We start from the raw sequence: 25,034 nt of genomic DNA on the forward strand, positions 1-25,034 counted from the left end.
ATGTGGCAGGCTGTTAGCATGCTAAGCCTAATGTAAGAATGCAATATTTCATGCAGATCCAAAAAGAGGGGGCCAAGCTAAATTGCATGAAATTTGGCAGGTTATTAGTATGCTAAGCCTTGTGCAGGAATTCAATATTTTATGCAGAAGCAAAAGAGGGGACGGAGCTAAATTGGGAGTCATAAAAATAATTTATATTATGTTAACGTTATTTTTAAAGATCTGCACAACAATTGGCAGGCACTAAGCACACTGGCAATAGACAAGGAACGGAGTGGGGTTCGAAAAGGTCAGCCAACAAATATTTCCCATTTTAACTCCTAAAGGAAATTTGCTTTCTGCTGCAGGAGGAAAACCTTAATGGAATTATTGTGAACTTGAAACTAAAACCTTAGGCAGAAAAGTGCAATTTGTTGGTTTGGTTTGAACTTGTTCAGTAGTCTTTAAGAAATAATTATTTCAATAATGTGCCAATGGGTTGCAGGGGTCAAAGTTAGAAATCTCTGGGGCTGTCCTCGATCCTAGGTTGGCAGACTATCAGTAGACCTAGATTTAAAAATTAAAGTCCCTCATTTGACAAGACAGCTTATAGCTTCCGTTGTGAATTTCGATTCCGCTGGCAGAAGGATTGGACCAGGAACAACCTTGAAACAGGGTTCTTGAATCCTTAAAAAATATTTTAAGATAATAACAGGCAAGGCTCCAGGCCATGTCCTATGGCTAAACCATGCTACTTATGTTTGAAATTCGTGCACAAAGGGGTTTGACAGTCTGTGGCAGGTTAGCAAATTATTAGTAGCAAATGAACGTTTTTTTTGTCCTCCCTGGAAATGTGCCTCCATCACGGATTTATATGAAACTTCGTATATGATGGGTAAGATAAACAAACTAAAGGTCTGCCAAATTTCCTCCATGATACAGGGAGGAGCACATTCCATTACTCTCACAACCAAGGGAGTAGCCAGGAAATTAAAATGCACCCAAATTGGAGCCAAAGCTCTGATGACACCAAGCAAGTGAAGTGAGTCAGAAACTCCCTAGATAAGCTCCCTTTTATCTTTCACTCAAGCATCTATTCGTTCATCCCATCACCCTTCCATCTACCCGCTGATATCTACCATTTTACCTTTACATTCTGTCATCTATTCATTGTTTCATCCATCATTCAGTCTTTCGCCATTCGTTCATCCATTGCCCACTTTATACAACAATCCGCTCACACATCCAGTATCTATCCAGGCATACATCTATCCACTGATACATCAATCAGTTGACTTATCCATCCATCCATCCATAAAGCCTTTCATCCTTCAATTGTTCCTTTTGTCTGCCCATTCAGTCATCCATCCATTCATCCATCCACCTAACCATCCTCTCAGATTTCAAATTATCCATCCATCCATCCATCATCTATCCTCTTAGATTTCAATTTACTCCGTCATCCTTTCATCCACCTATCTACCCATCCTCTCACTGACTCATCTGCACATCTTTTCACCTATACACCCACCTACCCACTCATCCATCCATAATTTTACCCATTCATCCACCCATTCTTTTACACACTCACCCATCCGTTCATTCATCCAGCCATCCATCAATCCACCTTCTTAGATTTCCATTTACTCTGCCGTTCTTTCATCCACCCACCCACCTATCCATTCATAATCTCAGGTTTCTATTTACTTTGCCATACTTCCATCAGTCCATCATCTCATATTCCCATTTACTTATCCATCCATCCATCCATTCACCCATCAATCCTCCCAGATGTCCATTTACCATTCATCCATCCATCCTCTCATATTTCAATGTACGCTACTCGTTCAGCCACCAATCCTTTTATCCACTCCAGCACCCATCCATTCACCCATTCATCCTTTCACCTATTCATCCATCCTTTTGCCACCCATCCATTAACACACCTATCCATTCTTTCACCCACTCATACCTACACCTACTCACCCACCCATCCTTTCAACCACCCATCCATCCATCCTTTTATCCTCCCATCCTTTCACTCACTCATCCATCCATCCTTTCATCCTCACATCCTTTCATCCAATTATCCATCCATACTTTCACCCACCCAAGCATTCACTCGTTATCATTCTCTACCTTTTCTATATACCCATCCTTTCTTTGTTTACCTTTTAGAGTTAATTATGAGCTTTTATCTGCCAAGTTGCAAGTAAACAAGGCCCATAAAGCTAAAGGAGAGCATTCACGTCGCCCCTGCTCACAACTGCATGCAAACTATAACTCGCTCAGAAGATGTAATATTTCTTGCCAAACAATATTTATACCAATAAATAACACCTAGAAGCAAAATGTAATAAAACAACAACACATAACCAAACCATTAAATGACACTACAGTCATAGTCATCTCTGTCGAAGCTGTAATGTCATTCTGATATGTAATCTCATCTGTAAGGTGATTCACAACATTTGTAACTGAATTCGTTTCATTAATGATGAGGTCATGATCTTTGCATTTGGGGTGCAAGTTATAGTTTGCATGCCAGACGCTCCTGGTGTGCATGGCCAAACATTGTGTGCAGTAGAAGCTGACTGCTTGCAGAGAGTGGGACACAAGTCCTGACCATAGATCATGCCCTGCAGCCAGCCCCTGCTCCACATGGCTGAAGTCCATACCCTACAGAAGCTGCCAACTCCTGGCTGTTTACTGGGCCTACAGACAGACCCTACTGCACTCAACCGGTGTATGTTCACAGGAACTTGAATTAGGAACTAGGATATAGAAGGTGAAGTTCAAGCACCTGCTCCATGCAGATTAAAAAAAAACAGAAATTCACTTGTTTATCAAACCATATCGCATGGTTAAAAACCCTCTCAAGTTTACAGAAAAACAAAATGTGCCTATGTGTTTTCAAAACGAAACCTAAAAAGCACTATAATTTGCCAGTTATAGTTTGATAAACTAACCATAATGTGCTACCTTTTTTCACTGCTTATAATCTCACATATTACATCACTCATTGCATGCTAGATGACATTATTGATGAAGTTCAATAAAGGGATGTGTGTCACTGTTCGCTAGAACCTTGAGAAGTTCTGGGGCTTGGACAAATGATTATCTTTTAATGCATTTTGCTCTTCATTACTCCCTTGCGTGCCAGCCTTGTTTCTTACCGGCTGTACTTGAGGAATAAGAAGATAGGAATGCAAACCTCCCCAAATTATCAAATGCAAAACATTGGCGGAGGTGCCACTCAGAAAGAAAAAATCAAAGTTGATATGAAAAGAGGTATCAAGTTTGTCAGTGGAAGGTACCCATCTTCAAGATGAGTAACCCGAAAGTTCTCTGTTGATCTCCTATTGTTTACAGTGTGAGTATTGCAGCAGGGAGTTTTCAATGGTCACCCTCCTCCCTTTATAACCATGCTTCCTATTATGACCTGAATACCTCACTTAAACAACATTGTTACAATGGTATACTTTGCGATACATTGTTACACTGAAACCCTTACTTTAACAACATTGCTACAAACACCCATAAATGTAGCCATCTACTATGGCAGGCACAAGACAGAGGATGTTTGTATTATTCACTGACTTGGGACTTCAATACAGCCAGCTACTAATGGGCAACCCTAGTCTGCTGATCAGCTGTAATGAGCCTGATGGCATGAGCCTGATGGCATGAGCTTGATGGCATGTTAAATGTTGGGAGCTCCACAGCCAGCAGACCTCTGCATCAAACCGTACCATGCTCTGCTAGCACCTGCCCGAACCACAGCTGAAAACGGTGGTGGATCCATGAACGCACACATTAGTCCGGCTCATAACTCATGTTTCGATACATAGAAAGTGCTACAATAGTTTGTGCTATGCTTTAGTCATTTGTATAGCATGCAATCTTCCATTAGCCACGGCTCTTATCATTGCTGGCTTCCTGGAGTGCCTCTCAATAGCAATTTCAAACGTCTCAATCACTAACTCAGGTCTAGAAGTGGGCGAGCGAACAAATTAATATGGAGAGCCGAGCCAAGGGCCTGACTGGGCTCAAAGAGCCTATACACAAGCTGATCCCTGAAATAGTTGGCATCTAAATCATACCAAAACATCATGTGAAAATATGATAGTCTCTTGAAAATGTAAGGTATTTCTTTAACATACTGAAGCGTTTCACCTTAATACATCAGATTATTTATATACAACACAAACCCTAAACTCCCCTATCCAACTTTTCTATAATAACTGATAGCAAAGACAAAGTAGGCTCTGTAAAAACATATTTGCCTAGGATCATCAACTTTGGTTGAGCATGGAATCCAGGACTGGACCCAGGTTGGCTTGTTTCACATTATGTAATTCATTGACTAGATGGCTACCACCTTCTCTCCCCTTTAATGCCAAATCTTTTTTTTCTTAATTCTTAGCTCATAATGGTAGCGCGTGGGTGCCAGGCAGAAGCCACATCAAAGGTTGGCTCATTTTGAGTTGAAGGGTAAAAGGGGACGTCGAGCTGAGCCGGAGTCAGGCGTCTGGCTAGAGCCTTAAGAGGCTCGTCCGCCTCTAGTTGAGTCGTAAGCATCCTGTGATGCTACATTTAGAGTATTCTGGTGTTCTAGTGCATCATTGGGAAAGTATGATGTGACCTGTCTGGTGCTAGTTTAATCATTGGATTCATATGTAAAGAATCAGGAGTAGTTCTGCTGATGGGTTAGAAGTGATGTTAACTCACTGCAGGTGGGTGTGTGATTGCGGTGAAAGAGAAGTCAGGCATCTAGAGGTAGCCTGATCTTGTTTTTTTTTTGTTGCAAAGAGAATTACACAAATGTATTAACTCCCCATTTCCAAACTGTTAAATGTAATATCCGTACCAGGTTACAAGACTGGGCAAGACAGTCTTTTTTTACCATTCATGGAATGGTTTTAGGGCATTAAGAAAGAGGGCTGTAATGAGAGGATGTGGTCTGACGGCTCGATTGCCTACTTTGGTGCTGGAAACCAAGGTTCGTGCCTCGGGGTCGCGTCCACATCCTGTGATTCTGGGCAAATCACGTAATCTCCCTGTGTCCTTGTGTAAAGTAACCGGTGTGCATGTAAAGCGCTCCAATACCTTGGGGTCGAGTTCGCGCTATGTAAATCTGCAACAACAATTTTTTTTAAAAAAATGTCATAAGGTCTCCGCCGTGCCACCGGATGACAGACATAGGAACCAATGAACTATAAGGCGGGAGTTCTGTCCTGACTCTCTCAAAGCAACGTGGGAGGCTTCAGGTTGATAGTGGTAAGGAGCACAACCCATCTTCTATGTTCCCTTTTAAACCGAACTGATTTTGTTATACTTGAATTGCAGTCAATAAGTAATGTCTCGCAAATGCTGTCTGTACACATTTGTAGTTTCTTCATTTATGTCTATTTATCATTACATGGTATGTGCACATTATGGGGGTTGCCAGTCCAATTAAATAAAACAATTTTGTATGTGGTTAATATTGCTATTTAAATATACCGTCATTGTCTGAAAAGGAATAATTCATTTATATGTTAAAGATTTCTTCCGAATACTTTTCAGAGTAAGATTGTAATCTCAGAAGTTCAAATAGTGACACAATAATACTGGGCCAGATGTACAAAGCATTTTTTTTCGCTCGCACCCGGGGTTTGCCACCACAAAATGATGATTACAATGCACTAAACATATTTTAGGAGTCAGCAACCTTTTACCCAGTTCTTATTTATCTATTTCTAAAATGACACTAGAAATGGACAAGAAATCGCTAATTGTAAAAGGTGTGCTGCAGGCATCCCTTGCAAATAGTGATTTCTATTCACATGTATCAATGGTTTAGGCCTGAAATAGCGGTCGTAAAACGTTAAACAGTTACTAACCCCCAAAATTGAAGGCACAACCAATTCATTTTGGGGCACATTCGTTTTAGTGAATGTTACAAAAATTAGGTTGTAGGGCAGTAGGCAGTACTCCACAGGGCCACTGCTAACTTTAAACAAACTGGAAAAAAATAAATCGCAGTTGGCAATGCAACGCGCACAATGAAATTTATTTTATTTATTTATTTGTTTACTTACCTCTGTTCGGCTGTATGCCGTAGTTTACTACCCCCCACCCTGCTCCTCACCCTCCCCACCGCCCCGCAGAACTCCCTCCAGGAGTCGCTACTGGGTCTCATGTGGTTGGGAGGGAGACCTGAAGTAGCGCCAACAAACGCTTCTAGATTATGTTCTCTTCTTGGATCTGATAGACTGTTTAGGACACTGTATAAAGGCCTTAAAAAGGTCCAAGGCTTGAGCGCAAGGAGGCGGTGAAACACCTGTTGTCTGTTTTCTTCCCGATGGCTGTTTGTTCTCTATACAGAGAGAATAAAAACCTATCTTCACCAGATCTCCGATATCTATTTAATTTTTATTTGATGAATGTGTCCTATTCCCTGGGATTTGTTATGAACTAAAGGAATTTTATTTAATACAAATATGATTTCCTTAATTTCACTGTAAATATCCTCAGACGTTCATATAATTTTTACCAAGCCATTGTGAGGGGTGGGGCTCATGTCCTCAAGGGATACTTACAAAACTCTCAAATCTGGATGAAGCGATCGCTGTAGCGAAATCCACTGAGCTTTCAGAAAAATGGATGGTGGTGGTTAGTTCTAATGCTAACAAACAGGCTACTGAAGAGGACATTTGTGTGGTCAAGCCAAAAAATGAACCTAAACTTGATACGCAGCAAGGGAAATCTCAACCTAAATTTGGTGTCAGTAAAAAATATGAACCATCGACTAATGTCATTGCATGTTATAGATGTGGAAGCAGAGCTCATATTGCTTCTTTCCAAGGATGTCCTGCGATATATAGGGAATGTAAAATTTGTGGCAGAAAAGGACATTTCAGTAATGTGTGTAGAGACAGACGTTATAATAATCACACACGCACCTCGACTTCCAGCAGCTCAGACAATTACAAAGTTACTAGTGTAAATGATATTCAAGAATCCAACAGAAGGCATGTGGTGTCTATACTACAGTACGGTACAGGGAAGGAAAAGTCCATGAGTTCTCCTAAATGTCTGTTTCAAATTTGTGGAGTGGATGTAGATCTCATGGTGGACTCAGGTTCGCCATGGACTATCATAACTGCACAATATTTCAATGAAAGGTTGCAAAATGTATGTAATTATAATGAATTACAACAATCTGATGTATATGCTGAAAGTTTTGATGGATCAAAAATTGAAATGGAAGGTTTTATCAGGGTTCCACTGCACTTTGGGGGAAGAAGTTCATTTATCAAATTGTATATTGCTATAAAAGGGGTAAATGTCCTTGGATGGCATGACCAGTGGAAGTTGGGTGTAATCCTAAATCCACGTGCTGAAAATCCAGTTTCACTGTGTGATGATTCACTAATGGGTAAAGTAGCCACACTTAACATTGACGTGGAAAATTTAGTTAGAGAAAACAGATTAGTTAAAAAATATGACAAAGTGTTCTGTGATAGGTTAGGAAAACTGAGGAATTTCACACATAAAATAGTGCTGAAAGGCAACGCCCTGCCGGTTAAGCAAAAATTAAGGGGTGTTCCTATCAATGTTAGAGACGAACTCAAAGAAATGCTTAAAGATTTGTTGGATGAAAACATCATTGAACCGATTGAATCGTCTGAGTGGGTTTCTCCCATAGTTTTGGTGCGAAAACCTGACCAAAAGTTGCGTGTGTGCGTGGACTTAAGAGCATTAAACTCTAATATTGTCATAGATTGCCACCCTCTGCCTAACATTAATGAGCTAGTTTCACTATTTGATGGTGCACAAGTATTTTCTACGTTGGATTTAAGGTCGGCTTACCACCAAATTGAGCTTGCAGAGGAATCTAAAAAACTCACTGCTTTCATTACCCCAGTAGGGCTTTACCAATATAGGAGAATGCCTTTTGGTTTAGCGTCAGCGGCCTCTGTTTTTCAAAGGGTAATGTTTCAGATTTTCAGAGACATTGATACATATGTCAAATGTTTTCAGGATGACATATTGATTTTCTCTAAAAATGTAGTAGAGCATGAAGTACATCTCAATGAGGTGTGCAAAAGACTTGAGAGTAATGGTTTTACTCTTAAGGCGCACAAGTGCAATTTATTCAAATCGTCGGTCGAGTATTTGGGGCATACCTTATCAGGTGAGGGTTTCATACCTAAAAAATCAAATGTGGAAGCCATCTTAAATGCCCCTCTCCCACAAACAGAGATCAATTATTATCATTTTCAGGTATGTGTGAATACTACAGTAAGTTTGTTGAAAATTTTGCCACTAAAATGGAGCCTTTGAGAATGTTACTAAGGCAGAGGGCTAACTATGAATGGAAAGAGGAACAACAAAAAGCTTTTGCAGCAATCAAAGATGACATTATTAATGCTCCCACGTTAAAGCCGTTTCGCACAAGAAAGGAATGCATTATAACGGTTGATGCCAGCTTATATGGTTTGGGTGCTGTACTATCCCAAAGTGATGGCAAATATGAATGGAATGTAGCATTTGCTTCAAAAACTTTGAATGAAACTGAACGCAAGTATGCAGTCATTGAGCGTGAATTACTTGCATGTGTATGGGGTGTGGAACATTATAGGATTTATGTGTGGGGCAGCAAATTTGTTTTGAGAACAGATCATAAACCACTTGTCAATATATTGTCAACAGGGGGTGGATGGAACTCTACAGCTAGAATTGCCCGATTATCTTCAAGACTTCAGGAATACAATTTTACCGTTGAGTATGTTCCGGGGAAAAAAAATGTAACAGCGGATTGTTTATCACGCCTGCCGTGTAAAGAGGATGATAGTAAAGTAAAAATGGTTAAGGAATGCGATTTTGTTCTGGGTGTTAATGATGTTGTGCCTCCACAATATCACGACATCACTGAACAAAATTGGAAAGAGTCTCAGATCAATGATGATAGGTGGGTAGGTCTTATGAAATGTGTGAATGAGGGTTGGCCCATTAAAAGCAAAGTGAGTCCAGATTTGTTGCCTTTTTACAATGTGGCAGATGAGTTGTTCTGTGAAGGAGAGTTTGTATTCAAAGCGGGTAAGTGTATTCCGCCAAAAGGAATGCAGGAACTCATTCTCAAATTGGCACATAAGACACATCCCGGCATTTCATCTATGAAAAGGTTAATTAGAACATACTTTTGGTGGCCTGGAATGGACAGGTTTATTGATTGGATTGTTAGGGAATGTCAGGACTGTTGTTCCAGTGACAAAATGCTAAAAACACAGGTACCACCTCTAAAAATGGTAGATTGGCCTACTGAACCGTGGCAAAAGGTAGCCTTTGATATTTCAGGTCCTTTTAATATGTTACCTGAAAATTCCCGTTTTGCTTTGGTTATTATTGATTACCATTCTAAATGGCCTGAAGTAAAATTTGTTCCACAAGCAAATACTAATGCAGTCATAAATTTCTTCAAGGAGATTTTTTCAAGAGAAGGGTGTCCTTCTACATTGATTTCAGACAATGGGGTGCAACTTATTTCGAATGAAATGGAGAGTTTTCTTAAGGCTTGTAACATTACTCACAAGCTGACCTCATTGTATGAACCACATGAAAATGGCCAAGTTGAACGTTTTAACCGTGTTCTAAAGGGCTTTGTCATGGAAGCTGTAAAACAAAAAGGTGATTGGTTAAGTGTGGTTAGAGAACAGCTGTGGGTTTACCGCATTACGCCACACTCTACGACGGAGATCAGTCCGTTCAAATTACTGAAGGGAAGAAATCCTGCTTCGATTGTTTGTCCTTGGTGGTTCAGAGGAAGGTGTAAAAACTTGTTTGAAAGTGATGAAGGTGTGCATGTTACTGCAAAGAGAGTAGAATGTAAGCAAAACAAAACAAAGTTGTGGTATGATAACAAATGGAGAACCAAGGAACATTCTTTCAGAGCTGGAGATTGGGTAAGAATATTAAGGCCGGGCATTTTAGGTAAAGGCGAAAACAAATATGGCAGGCCAATAAAAATAAAGAAAACCTTTAAAAATAGCGTGTTAACGCAAGATGGTAAAGTTTGGAATACTAGGAGAGTTACTAAATGTCCTGTCCAATTATCTTCTGGTGAAGTTACACATAAGGATAGTGTCCACAGGTATGATGATCAAATAAATGGACGCACTTGTGAATCTGTGGCGTCAAGGGTTAAGTCTGATACACGTATCAGAAATGTTCCTGCTTGGCGTGATGATTTTGTGTAATTCTGTTTATTGTTTTCTTTAATATGGGGGATGTGTTACATTCCATGTTATAGTTTAAATGCTGTTTTGATATTTATGCTTGGTGTCTTTAAATGCATGCGACATGTGTATCTTTGCTTGGGGTTCTAAGTTCTTTCAGAACTTTCTTGATGTATCATTCCACTTGGTTGAGGCAGTTGTCTCTGTCCTTCAACTTGTATGGATGCATGTAGCCGTGCTGGAATAAAGTTTCATATTTAAGAAATTCTTGGATCTTTGGATTTAATAATACAGCTCTGTTAGAATACATAGACCTGAAGATCCCTTTTTCAGTTTAATTGCAAAACAACAATACCCCCCACTGTGGCTTGCTGTTTGCAAGCAACGCCCTGAAACGCCCCTTCCAAGTACCACTTTTGTGAGCCATGACATGTTACAGAATAGCCATTTGGGTTTTGTAAATAAGCAAAACCTGTTTTATGGCGGCAAAAGCTTCAATCTTGCAAATCGGAGCCTTTGAAACCCTAAAACAACCTTGTACATGAGGCTCATAAAGTTTTTACCATCAAAGTTAACTTGTTATATAATTGTTTTATTACCATAATTCATCCATGGACCTTCAGTTCTTCTTTGAGATTGGTGCGTTTGTGTGTTACTATTCAAAAGGCAAGATTTTCTGATATTTTCATTAGAGAGCAGTTTATGAAAGTGTTGGGACACAACATGATTGTTCTGTCTTATTGACCACAGTTGTTGTTGACTTTTAAATATTGGTGCCCATTAAATGTTCTTCTTAAATTATTGCTTCATAAAAGGCAACAGCATATACAATGAAAGAATTTAAAAAAATGCATCATAAACGTTACTGCTAAATTAGCAGTAATAGTGACTTTCATCTACATTGCCATTCGAACTCTGACATGCTCATTTCAAGACATGGTCACCACGCATACAAGCCTATCTTGGTTACAAATCTTCCAGCTACAGTTATGTATTTTTCCGTTTTGGGTGCTTTCCTTACCTTGTTAGGGTTCGTGCGGATGACCCAAGAACAGCTGACGCGGTGGTCATATCGCTGGCTTCCTGGGTTATTTGGGTAACTGAAGCTCCCAGACTCGGCTAAGAGAGTGCCCCCACAGGCTAGAGAAAGGAAAGAAAAACAGCAGCTCTTAAAATAGTTTCTGGCTAACATCTATGCCAACAACATTATTCTGAGTCGCCCAGTCACAAAAAATAGAAAATATGTCTACTGATTGGTGAAAACGGAAAAAAAACTCAATCACAAAATAACATGCACGTTGGCAACCAAGTATGGACTCAGTTTGCTGCTCTGTAAATTAGAAACCGCATTTGTGTATTTATTCTGATGTTCATGAAAGAGTATTTGAATGAGGTGCATAACATCGAATCCATTTGTATTTTGCGAACCGACCTATGAACTAATGGGTCTGTTCACAAAATACAGAGTCGTACTAAGTCACAAATTGTGACCCATTATGATTGTCCAGAATCCCAGGAATGGCGGGTGGTCTGCTGGGGTCAATCTGTGATTGCTTTTAAATTTAAAAAAATAATGCATCCCTAATAAAAAGAGATGACTTTGTGGCAGATGGAGATTGCTTTTAATGGGACTCATTTTTCAAGTGGCATGGTGTAATCGTACAAGGTGATGCCAGATCAAATTATGTCGAGGTACATTCAACATCACTCTTACTGTAATGTTTTGCATGATCTGAAGCCTTTTCAAGGTGCACTTAGAAAGCAACAGAAATAGTGCATTGGTGTAACTGCTGAGAGAACCTACGATTCAATGTAGATATCTGGTCTCATGGTCCTAATTGAAGTATGTATTTTCCTTAAGATTTGCAGATGTAAAATCCAAGACCGTGTCAATTTTGGAATCTGCATCACACTCTAACTTATAAACATGAATCCAAGATTCTTCATTGCGTTAGCTGGTTCCAGACATTTTCCCAGGGATAAAGGCCACCAATCATGAGTCCACATAGTATGATTTCCTCCTAGTATGAACACATTTGGATTGCCTCTATTCAACTTTAATAGAACTCTCCCATCCAAGATGCTTTTTTTGCATTCTTTAAAACTTTTACCTGACCAGATGGGCATTGATGCTCCTATTTATCATATTTTGAGTGTCATCTGCATTGGTCATGATATGCAACCCGGATTCTCTACTTAGGCAAGTTAAAGAGGGCACATATAAATAAGTGTTGGACTCAGCAATTATCTCTTAGGCACACTACAACATTTGCAGGGAGTCTCAAGGAAGAGGTGCTGGAGATATGGACAGAGGAGATATTCTGGAGAAATAGGCTGTGCAGGAGAGAGGTGTAAGGCAAATTGATACATGAGAGGTGCAGAAGATGTGCAAGAATTAAAAAATGGAGTAGTGAGGGGAGAGGATATTCTTACAGGAGAAAGAAAAATGTATAGGGAAGAGTGAAAGGAAAATGTGTGATATCCATGAAAGAGGTGGGACCTGCATGGGAGATAAGGATGGGAGAGATTAAAGGTTTACGGGGCACGAAGGAGATGCTGAGAAGAGGTACAAAGGACAGGTGTATAGAAGAGATGTATGGCAGATGTGTGATAGAGGTGAAAGGGTATACAAGGGAGCAAAGAGGTGAAAGGGAAGAAACATGAAAAGGGTGCAGAAAAAAGAGGGTTGCAGGGTTAGTGTAGAGTCACAAAGAGAGGAGAAAACACAGAGAGACAAAAGCTGTAAGTGGATGGGAAAGAGGAGAGCAGTAACAGTGGCGAGGCTCAAAGGGGGGAAGTAAAAGGCAGAGAGAATGTAGGACCATGGGGGAAATGGGAAGCAAACAGGAAAAGTGGAGATGAGAGTTAGATTTATGATTAATGCAAAGGGTAGCCGAAGGGTGCATAGGATAGGGGAACATCCAGGGAGAGATAAGAGGTCAGATGAGAGCTAGCAGAGGGGTAGGAACTCACCATACTGAACAATGAGAAGCACTGCTGTTTAAAAGGAGACTTCTTTGAACTGAGCCAGTGTATCCTTTGTCTCCCAGTGTTTTGTGTGCTGAGTCAGAAACCTTACCTTCAGGTTCTCCCCAAAGTTTTTGCTGACTGGCCAAAGAGTGGCATTCTTCAAAGATGCCCAAAGGTAATGTGAAGTTGCTGGCAGATAAAAAGATGCATTGGATGCATAAAGGAGGAATGCCAACACATACACTGATATCATGAGGACGAGGTGGCTGCCCACAGCCAGCTCCTGCAGTGTGCTTCTGCCAAAAGACACCACAGTCAATTGTGCCCACTCCAGAGGTCATGACATGGACCCAGGGAGCTTTGACCAAGAACAGACTTTTCATGTAAGAGTTCTCCGGCCCAGGTTTCTCTGTCTGGTGGCAAGGGTGCAGTGAAAAATAATAATAATAAAAGATATTTATAAAGTGCACAGCTACCCCTGATGGGGTGTCCCGGCGCTAATACGGACAGTAGCGGAGAAAGTGGTCAGTAGACAGTTAGTCATTACGACTAAAGAGCCAGTTTTTCAAGGCCTTTCTAAATTCCTGTTCAGACTGCAATGAGCGTAAGTGAGCAGGTAGGTTATTCCAGCATTTAGTGGTCCCCACCTCGAATGTCCTTCCCCTTATTCTAGCCTTTGGGAACCGGGGGGGTGGTAACTTGGTATCGTTTGTGGTTAGACCTAAGGGATCTATCCAGCTGGTAAGGACGAGGTCTGATCCTCAATTAGTTGGGCTCCCTGCCCTGATATGCCCGAAAAGCAAATGTAGGGGACTTGAATTCAATGCGATTGCTACGAGGAGCCAATGCAGTTGTCTCAGATGAGGAGAAAAATGTTGGCGAAGAGAGACCTTGCAGACCAGTCTAGCTGCTGTATTTTGTATTATCTGGAGCCTACGGATCAATCTGATTGGCAGACCTATGTAGAAACCATTAGCATAGTCAAGATGGAGGGAGATTAATGCATGGACAACAGTTTTGCGAGCTGACTCAGGCAAGAAGTCAATACATTTTCAAATGGTTTTCATTTTGCCAAAGCAGGCCGCAGATACCTGTTGGACATGGGTAGCGAGGGACAGGTCTTTGTCCCACCTGACTCCTAAATTCTTAACTGAGTCCTTAGGTGTGGGGGAAATCCTAATTCAGTTGGCCACCATAAAGCCGAGGGAGATAATGCAGCTTGATTAATGAACAGGACCTCCATCTTGTCGGCATTACGTTTTAAGTAGTTACTGATCATCCAGGCAGAAATGCTTTTAAGGCAATATTTTAGTGAGTCAAAGGAGGATGCCGACACACCGCTGAAGGTAAACATCAGTTGAGTGTCATCGGCGCAAGATATCACCTTGATCCCAGTATCGGAGTTGAGCTCCGCGAGCGGTGTCAAATAGATGTTGAAAAGTAGCGGGCTCAGAGCCGATCCCTGCGGCACCCCCCATTTTAATGGTTTCACAGGGGAGGTGAAATGGTGGATCGAGACTTGTTGTTCTCGGCCATGTAGGTAAGACGCGAAGATGGAAGAGTGAACACAGAGGTCACTATGAGAGGAAAAAGCAAACAAGCTTGTTAGTCTTGGCTTTTTCAGCAGGTTTACCCAAGACATTTTTCTTTTTGGCCTCCTGTTTTTGTTGGTTTTAGGACTCTGGGTACTTTACCACTGTTATTCAGTGCTAAAGTGCATATGCTCTTCCTGTAAATTGTGTTTATGGATTGGTGATTTCATAAGTGGCATATTTGATTTACTGGCAAGTCACTAGTACAATGCACTGTGTGTGCCCAGGGCCTGTAATCAAATGCTGCTAGTAGGCCTGCAGCATTGATTGTGCCACCCACACGAGCAGTTGCTAAATGTCACTCAGACCTGTCACTGCAGAGTCTGCGTGCAGTTTGTAACTGTCATGTTGACCTGGCACGTGCCCCCACTTGCTGGGCCCTAATCTTCCCTTTTCTTATTTATAAGACACCCCTATGTAGGCCCAAGGTAGCCTCATGGGCAGGGTGCAGTGTATGTGAAAGGTAGGACATGTACTGAGGTGTGTGACGTGTCCTGATAGCGAAATACAGTGTATTTGGTTTTTCACTATTGAAAGGCAATCTGTCTCTTAGGATAGAATGGGATTTTATTTATACTATCTTATAAATATAACTTCCCATTGGGACGAGATAGAAAATGGAGTTTAGTCTGAGTGAACTCAGAATATAAATATAATGTGTATTTGAAAATACCAATTTTAGAAAGTGGGTGTTTTCTTGCTTAGCCATCCTGTGTTCCTCTGCTGGTTTGTGGATTGACTGTCTGGTTTTTGAAAGACAGGGGCTTGGAATGTGCATTCTCTCTAACGGCCACCGGGGGGGAATTGATGTGTGTCCTGCCTTTCCTGGATGAGTGAGGGATGGGCTGAATAGATTTGGACTGCATTCAGAGCAGTGGGAGGAGTTTTCACTAGAACCTGAATAGTCCTGGTCTGCATTTGTTGGGAGGAGATTTCCCTTGCACCTGAATAGGCCCTGTCTGCCTTGGACAATGCTGTCTCCACCTCCTGCCGGGAAGCTGGACCAGAGAGGACGGAACTGGTTTTGGTTGAGCACAGAGCCTCTCTGCCCCGAGAACACAGGAATTTGCTGTATAAATATTGGGGCCCAGACCCCAGTTTTTTAGATTACTGCTGAACTAAGGAACCTGCCAGGAAGAAGAGCTGGAACAGCAGTCAGGAGGAACTGCCACTTTGCTGCATGCTCTGCTGTGTTGGCCTGCTGCTTGCTGCTTCTGTCTTGGGCAGGGGAAATACTGGATTGTACTTTCATCATCCTTCTGTTCGTGTTTTCTTCAAGGGCTTGAAGTAGAGCTTGCCTCCTGTTGGAAGTCTCAGAGAGATAAAAGACTTCAGAGAACTCCCCGGAATCAAGGAACCTGCCAAGAAGAGGAGCTGGAAGAGCTGCCAGGAGGAGTACTGCCCCTTTGCTGTGTTGTTGCTTTGTTGAGTTGACCTGCAGTTGCTGCTTCTGCCTTGGGAAGTGAAAGGACTGGACTCCAATTTTCTTACTTGTGCTGAGTATCTCCAAGGGCTTGAAGTAGAGCTTGCCTCCTGTTCTGAATTCTCATTTTTCACCAACCTCCGAGTACCGCTTGTGGAACCACTGTTTCAGTTGCCAAAGAGAAGGCTGGCTCTGTGTCCTGAGGACACTGCAAAGGACACCGCCACATCTCGCACCGCAACCCTGGTTTCACTGATGACGATGACCGCCGCCACCACCACCGAGTCGCTGCTTGCACTGTGGCCTGTGGGCACCACACTCCGCACCTCCTCACTTCACTTTGCCGCCCTGGTCTCACCGATGCTGTCACTGCACAAGGGCTTGAAGTAGAGCTTGCCTCCTGTTCTGAAGTCTCAGGGACTGCAAAGACTTCACCAACCTCTGGGTACCACGTCTGGAACTGCTGTTTTAGTTGCCACAGAGAAGGGAAAAGCAACCGACTCCGTCACTGGCTCCATGTCCTGAAGGCACTAGAGAGGGCACCGCCGCATCTTGCACCTCAACCCTGGTCTCACCGATGACCACGATAGCCGCCACCAACACCGAGCCGCTCCTTGCACCGTGACCTGTGGGCACCGCACTCTACACCGCCTCGCTTCACTTTGCTACTCTTGTCTCAAGGACGCCATTGCTGCATGCTGACTACGACCTCCATGGCCACATCGTGGCTTGGGGGCACCGCTAGTAAGTAATGCGACACACCGCCCTGTCCCAAACCGCAGTCTGGACTGACCAATGACAGCTTCCTGCAACCGGCTCTGTCGCCTGCACCGTGATCTATCAGCACTGCAACGACCATCGCCTTCACTCCGCACTGCAGCTCTGGTCTCACCGACACCACTGGACGACAGTCACCGAGCCACTGCCTGCACTGCGACTTGAAGACACCACACGCTGCACCGCTCCGCTTCACACCGCAACCGCGACGTTCGTCACGACTGGCTTCTACCATTGTGTCTGCCACAACACAAAAGGTACTGTTTACGTGTCTGTTGACAAACCTGACCGATGCGGTCAGATGGAACTGTTGGTTTCTGTTGTTTATAGCACTGTGGTCGCACAGGAGGGGGCTACCGACTTCAAGGAACTGTGTTTTTTAAGTATTCTTGCAAAGTGCATATTTTTATAGTACTGCATGTTGGATTTTTGTCGTTCTGGTCTTTTTTTGGATATAAAAAATATTGGATATTTTTTCTAAACTGGTGTGGAGCCCTTTTGTAGTGTTTCCACTGTATTACTGTTGGTTTTGTGCAAATGCTTTACACACTGCCTCTGAGATAAGCCTGACTGTTCGTGCCTTGCTACCAAAGGGGGTGAGCAGGGGTTATTATAGGAGGGTAACTCCCTTACCCCGACTAGGAAGAAGGGTCCCTACTTGGACAAAAGTACAAACCCTTGCCAACTAGAGACCCCCATTACTGACAAAGTTGCACAAAAAAAAACCTCTTAAAATGCAGAAGCAAAAAAGAAAAAAATAAACAAACAAATTCCTAAAAGACTAGAATAAATCCTAACACATGAAATTTAAACTGGAATACAGCTAGACAGAAATAAGGGAATGAGGTGCAGTGTGAGAGCGACGCAACAAAGACGGATCCTCGAATGTTGAGAAGCATAGAAGATCACACCTCAAACCTTTTCATAGGAAACCAGTGCTGACACCTCTTCCAATGACTCAGAAAACAGAACAACGCTATTTTGTGTTTGCGAGACACATAAAGTAACATTATATTTCCTGCTACTGAGAATCATGTTGCTTTTTCCACAGATAAATGTCCCAGACCTTATAAATGCACCAGTTACAAATGTATTTCCCTTGGTCCATTGTTGAAAGAAGCATCATCTCAAGAAGTAGGAGTGTTTTCTACAGGTTAGTGTCACTCTTTTTCCCAAAAGCTTATGGTTGTTACCAATGTTTCTTGGAGGCACATGGGAGCCACATAACCAGCTGCTCAAGGCAACTGATCAGGGTCTATGAAGACTCTGATTTTCAGTCCTCATTTGACAGCGCCCACAAAGACTTGCGGTTCCCATTTGGGGCGGCCGAACACATCATCCTCATTGAATACTAAGATAGAACACATCGGAGAAAAGCTCAACCACATGAAGAATAGACAATTAATTAGAACAACAAATCTCCAATGCCAGTGATCAACAGTGGAGTTCTTTTTCAGTAGCTATTACACTCGCCAAACAAATTTCCAGTGCACTCATCCCCAACACTCACTCACACAGCACAATCACCAGCCTCATATCCCTAAATCTCATGACCATCAAGACGACGGTTCCCAATACCACAGGAATTACACACACCATCTAACCACCACATCCCTGATTGAGAAGCCCCTCTGCCATTTTCCTCACCGTTCCGTTTGCTAACTAGAGCCATATTCCTTTTACTCCTCCATTTTTCATTCTCCATTAGGCACCCATACTTAGACAACCTCACCACTTGTGTCTTGGGAAAAACTTTGAGTTCCCTTTCTTAACTCCAACCGGTCTCTTAATCTTAAGCACAACCCCCACTCCAAACTGCACACCTCTCACTTTCTTTTCTTCATCAAATCTCTCTTTGCTCTTACGTTGGGATTCTTCAACTTTGTTACGCACATCTCCCAAATCAGGCAATCGATCCTTGCAGGAGGTGTGCTCCAACACCCAACCGAGACTAAGCTTCCAAGAAGCATGTCTTCCCCTTAACAGGACAAAACGAAACTTCCCAGTTGGGGATGCGGAAAATTATGTTAACACCCTAATCTCTTCAGTACAGGTTCCAAAACCTTTCCACCCATCCCAGTAGCCATTTAAATTGTTTCTTCAACGTCCTTTTCACCATTCCATTACCTTGAGGACTTTACAATGCGACAGACAAGGGTTTAATCTCATATGACATCAAAATTGACTCCATGTCTTGAGATTTGTATTGGGCTTCATTGTACAGGAACAAAATCTTGGCGACACCCTCTCTATAAAACAATTCCTTCAAGCATTCGATGACCACACCCGTATTAAGTTTCCACAAAAACTTACAACCCACACATTTTAAAAAACAGTCCCAAGCCACCAAAGCATACCTCATTCCAGTACAAACGTTATACATTCAGCCAATATAATCCATTCCCAGTTTTTCCCACAGACCATTTGGGAATTAATGCATTGACATTTTCCGACTCAGCTTCATTTTTAAATTTATTTAATTTTCTGGATGCCAACACCAATAGCTCAAAGCCTCTGGCAATTTCCAATGTCTCCTCAAACCTGGGCTTTCCTGTGTTCTCTTGTCAAAACAATTGACACTCAATTGATCTCTTGAAAAGTTGTCAATACTACTGTTAAATTCACAAGCATACAGCAAATACGAAGTTAGCCAAAATATTATCAATTGTTTTGTGTTGTAATGGTCGATGAGTGATAAATATGTGTCGTTCAACAATTATGGTAGTCTTATCCATAGAATGATATTATAACCTTTTAACTGCTTCTATATCCACATCGCAGTCAATTTCAGAAAATCGAATTGCAGGTGGAAGGTGGCAAAAAGTGCACAAACCATCAGTACCCAATCAACTCTAAAAGAGAGTCAACTTCCTTATGGATTTATATTTTGTACCATATATTGTGATTAAATTGCCGTTAGAAATTTTAAAACATTGATTCCAGTTGAACTTTTGTAATTAATTCTGCATATTAGACAAGTAACCAAACAAGTATCAGGGAGAAAAAGTAATATGAGACATCTTTAAAACAGCAGGAAGGTTGAACCAGTGGGTGACAATCAGAAATCGTGTTTCAGTACAGAAACACTCCTACATTAACCAAGCAGAGCCACCATTACAAATCACCAGTAGAAGAAGAAAGGAGCTGGAGCAAGACAGATCAGAAGGCAATGGGAGTGAGGCTCAAATGGGAGATGAGAAACTTCAATGAATAAAGAGGCTCAGGTACGACTGCGGACACCTTGCATGAATCTTGGCTTCAGTATGGTTCCCACTGGAAGCGCATGGCAGTGCGAGATAAGAGCGCATGTCTCTTTCGAGGTGGCTGCATGAGAGAGCGTGGGCTCCGGTCACAATGATGTGTTCCAAAGGGCCTTCAATGACTAGCTTAACAAATTGTAGAGTTCAACAGAGTTGTGGAGTGTGTATGCAGCTGATATTAAAATCAAAAAGTTGAAAATGGCTCACCAGCAATAAAAGCTTCCAACCCTCGCTTAGATGTAGAAATAGCTGTCGTAGCCTCATTCAAACAGCTCAGCATGCGGGACTGATCCTACGGAGTACAGGCCTCTGGCGCTGGATCACTCTCAATCCATCCTGGCCAGCACTGCCAAATTGTTTGCATTTCAGAAAACGTTTGCAAATCAATGTATTCAAATAAGCCTTGGCTGCTGGCACGCATCAATGGCAGTGCTCTCAATTTTCCACATGTGTATTAGTGAGTAGGTTATCCCATCCCATCTGCATTTGATACTATCTGGCATGACAATCCATTATGGCATAATAAAAGTTGTGGCATTTCCCATCTGGCCCGGGCCTGGCTGAAATCTTTTCTCGCAGATCACAGGCAAACAGAAGTACTAGGACCATGTTTATCACTTGAAAAGACCATCACTTTGGGTGTACCTCAGGGCTCATCTCTTAGCCCTGCATTGTTATATATATATATGGCCCCACTCACTGCGTTGATATCATCTTTTGATATCGAAACAACCTGGTATGCAGATGATACGCAGCTGATTCTGGTTTTAGACAAAGATTCAACTGACTCAGAGTGCAATTTCAAGCTTTGCCTAACGGAAGTTATTTGGTGGATGCAATCCAATCACCTTAAATGCAATACAGATAAGACGAAGATTATGCTTATGCTTTTAGGGAAGACCTTTAATCTGGTAGCCACATTCTGCACCCCCCCACCCAATACTGTTGAGGTGGTAAAAAACCATGGCGTGAAATTTGATGCCTCTCTTCCCTTCCATTCACACGCACTTGTAATGGCAGGAATGTGCTACAAGTTAATAACATTTTGTCATTTTTTTTTACTATCTTCCCTGTGCAGCAAGGAAGACAGTGCATTAATCATGTCAAGACTGGACTATTGTAACAATCTATATGCAGGCACCACTAAACAAGTGTTACAGAAGCTGCAGACAGTGCAACATAAGCCGCAAGGCTTGTTTTGAAACTGCCATGCCGTTCTTCGGCTTCAGCAGTTCCTAAAGCCCTTCATTGACTGCCAATACATAGAAGGGTCTTATTCAAGATCCTGTGGCTCACCTTTAGTGCCTATAGAGCATCAAGACCAAAATATCTAGTCTCTAGATTTACTCACTACACCACCACCAGAACTCTGAGATACTCCTCTGCTAAGACTATGTGTAAGACTAAAGGTGGCAAACCTCTGGATGTTCTAGATGTCCTAGGGACTAGGGCTTAGAATCAACTCCCCAGCATCTCAGATGTATTGACTCAGAATTACTTTTGAAGAAACCTTTAAAAACTTGGATCTTCGCAACGTCTGATTCAGTATGCACTCTCTGATGCGGGGACCCACGCCTGTGTGCATGTCTACTCTTTCCACTATGAACTTTATGCTTCTCCGCTCAGCGCCAGGATGCTTCATTTGGAGTGACAGTTGCGCTTTACAAATGCAATATTCTTTCATTCATACATCCCGTCCAGGTTTTTGCTTTGCATTCTGGGTCATGTAGCCCTGGTTATCACATTATAAAACCAGTACTATAGCTCCCAGGCTGCAAACCAGACAAGCATTTGCAATGCAATAGGTCTCGCATTCACGCGAGTTTAAGCTATTGGCATTGTAAATGACACTGCCTTTTATTTAAGTTTTAAAAAAGAAAACAAAAATAAAAGGCATTGTTATTTGTAATGTGAGTAGCTCAAACTTGCGTAAATGCGAGACCTATTGCATTGCAAATGCTTGTTCTGCAAATGTAGAGGGGAGTAGAATTACGTGTTGTCAAGTAGAGTGGAAATATGCAGAGTGAAATTATGATGTGTGGGGTGAAATTATGTGGCATGAAAGTATGTTGAGTGGCTTGGAACTGTGTGGCATGGAGCTGAATTGTGAGATGTGGAATTCTTTGGCGTGGTGTGGCATAGACTGCAATTGTATGGAAATGAATTGTGTTACCTGGAGTTAAATTATGTGGCATGGTGTGGAATTAAGGGATGTGGTGTGGAATTAGTTGGCATGGCGTGGAGTAGGATTATATGGTGTGGTGTGTAATTGTGTGGAGTGGAATTGTGTGGCATGGAATTGTGTGGCATGGAATTGTGTTGAGAGGAATGGAAGTATATGTCATGGAGTGGAAATATGTGGCATGTAATGAAATTATGTGGTGGACTTAAATTATGTGCCGCTAAGTGGAATTATGTTATTGAGTGGATTCATTAATAGTGGAGTGGAATTATGTGGCATGGAATTACGTTCCATGGAGTGGAATTATGTGGTATGGCATGGAATTAATTGGTGTGGATTTGTGTGGTGTGGCCTAGAATTGTGGGGTGTTGAGGGAAATTGTGAGACATGGAATTGTGTGGCGTGGTATGCAATTGTGTGACATGGAGTGCAATTCTGCGGAGAGGAAGTATGGGGGTGGAGTGGAATTATGTGATGTGGTGTGGAATTATGGGGTGTGGTATGGAATTATGTGGCATGCAATTGTGTGCCATGGAATGGAATTATGTGGTGTGGATTTATGAGAAGTGGAGAGCACTTTATGTGGCATGGAATTATGTGGAGTGGAATTATTTTGCATTCACTGAGATAGACATGTTACTGTGTGGCGTGAACTACAATTATGTGACGTGGTGTGCAATTGTGTGGAGAGGAATTCAGTGCCGTGAAGTGGAATTATGTGACATGGTGTGAAATCAAGTGGTGTGGCATAGAATTAGGTGGCAAGGAGTGGAATTATGGTCCGTGGAGTAGAATTATGAGATGTGATATGGAATGGTCTGGCATGGAATTGTCTGGTGTGGAATTGTGTGGTGTGAAATTATGTTGGTTTGGGGAGATTAAATTTAGGTGGTACAGTGTGCTACAATGTGGAATTATGTGGTATGAAGTGGAATTATGTCTCATGGAGTGGAATTATGTAGCATGATGTGGAGTCGTGATGTTGCATGGAGTGAAATTATGTGGGATGGAGTTGAATTGTGTGGCATGGAATTGTGGGGTGTTGACTAGTGGAATTATGTGGTGTAGAGTAGAATTAGGTGGCGTGAAATTATGTGGAGAAGAATTGTGTTGCATGGAATTGTTTGGCATGGTATTGTGCGGCATTGAGAGGATTGGAATTATGCGACATGGAGTGGAATTAAGTGGCTTGGATTGGAAATATGAGGGTGGATTGCACTTAGGTGGCATGGAGTTGAATTGTGTGGTTCAGAATTGTGTTGCATGGAGTGTAATTGTGTTGACTGGAGTGGAATTGTGCAACGTGGAATTGTGTGGCGTGAAATGCAATTGTGTGATGTGGAGTGCAATTGGGTGACATGGAGTGTCACTGAGTGGAGTGGAAATCATATAGCATGGAGTGGAATTATGTGACATGGTAATGAATTGTGTGGTGTTGAGTGGAATTACGTGCCGTGGAATTATGTGGCATGGAGCCGAATTATGTTGATTTGAATTGTGTGGCATGGCATTACATGCCATGGATCGGTTTTAAGTGGCGCAGAATTTTTTGGCATGGAATTGTGTGGTGTGAAATTGTATGGCGTGCAATTGTGTGCCATGGAGTGAAATTTTGAGACATGGAATTGTGAGGAGTGCCACTGTGTGACATGGAGTGCAATTGTGTGGAGTGGGATTAAGTGATGTGGAGTGGAATTATGTGAAGTGGTGTGTAATTATGTGGTGTGGAGTGAGTGTGTGGCATATAGTAGAATTATGTGGCATGGATTTATGTGATGTGCAATTGTGTCGCATGGCAAGGAATTGAGTTGAGTGGAAATATGTTGATCTGAATTATGTGGCACGAAAGGGAAGAGGCATTATGTGACACAGAGTGGAATTATGTTGTAGGGAGTGAAATTATGTGGCATAGTATGTGGCATGATGTGGAATTATATGTTGTGCACTGAAGTGGAATTATGTGGTATGGAGTAGAATTATGTGGCATGGAATTGTGTGAGTGGAAATTTGTGGCATGAGTGGAATTATGAGATGTGGAATTGTGTTGCATGGAACTGCGAGGCCTTGAGTGGTGTGGAATTATGTGGCATGGGGTGAAATTGTGGTATGGAGTGGATTGAAAATAGGTGGAGTGGAATTATGTGACTTGGAGGGGTAATATATGGCATGAAATGATGTGGTGTGGAGTTGAATTACGTTGCGTGGAACTTGGTTGCGTGGGATTCTGTGGTGTGGAGTCGAATTGTGAGACATGGAATTGTGCAGCATGGAGAGCAATTGTGTGGCATGAAGGGCAGATGTGTAACTTGGAGTGCAATTGTGTGATGTGGAATGCCATTGTGTGGAGTGGAGTCATGTAGGGAGGAGTGGAATTATGTTACACTTTGTTGAATTATGTGGTGTTCTGTCAAATTATGTGGCATGATGTGGAGTGGCATTATGTGATGTGGAGTAGAATTATGTGACATAGAATTGTGTAGCATGGCGTGGAATTGTGTTGCATTGAGTGGTGTAAAATTATGTGGCATATAATAAAGCATAATTATGTATAGAGGTCATTTAAGTGCCTGCTGCTTGTTTCCTCTGACAGATGGTCACTTGAGAGCAATGTATCGGAGTTTGGAGCTG

The 25,034-nt window shown here is 42.0% G+C and overlaps 1 protein-coding gene across 1 annotated transcript in view; it reads right to left on the reverse strand.

Moving 5' to 3' along the window:
- Positions 1–25,034, reverse strand: part of CUBN (cubilin) — a 1,289,359-nt gene that overhangs the window by 1,112,737 nt on the left and 151,588 nt on the right. Inside the window, exon 13 of the mRNA XM_085631507.1 lies at positions 11,224–11,342. Coding sequence (XP_085487633.1) covers positions 11,224–11,342 — 119 coding nt within the window. The remainder of the gene's footprint in view (positions 1–11,223; positions 11,343–25,034) is intronic.

Source organism: Triturus cristatus, chromosome 10, assembly GCF_964204655.1.
Source record: "Triturus cristatus chromosome 10, aTriCri1.1, whole genome shotgun sequence".
Lineage (NCBI taxonomy): Eukaryota > Metazoa > Chordata > Amphibia > Caudata > Salamandridae > Triturus > Triturus cristatus.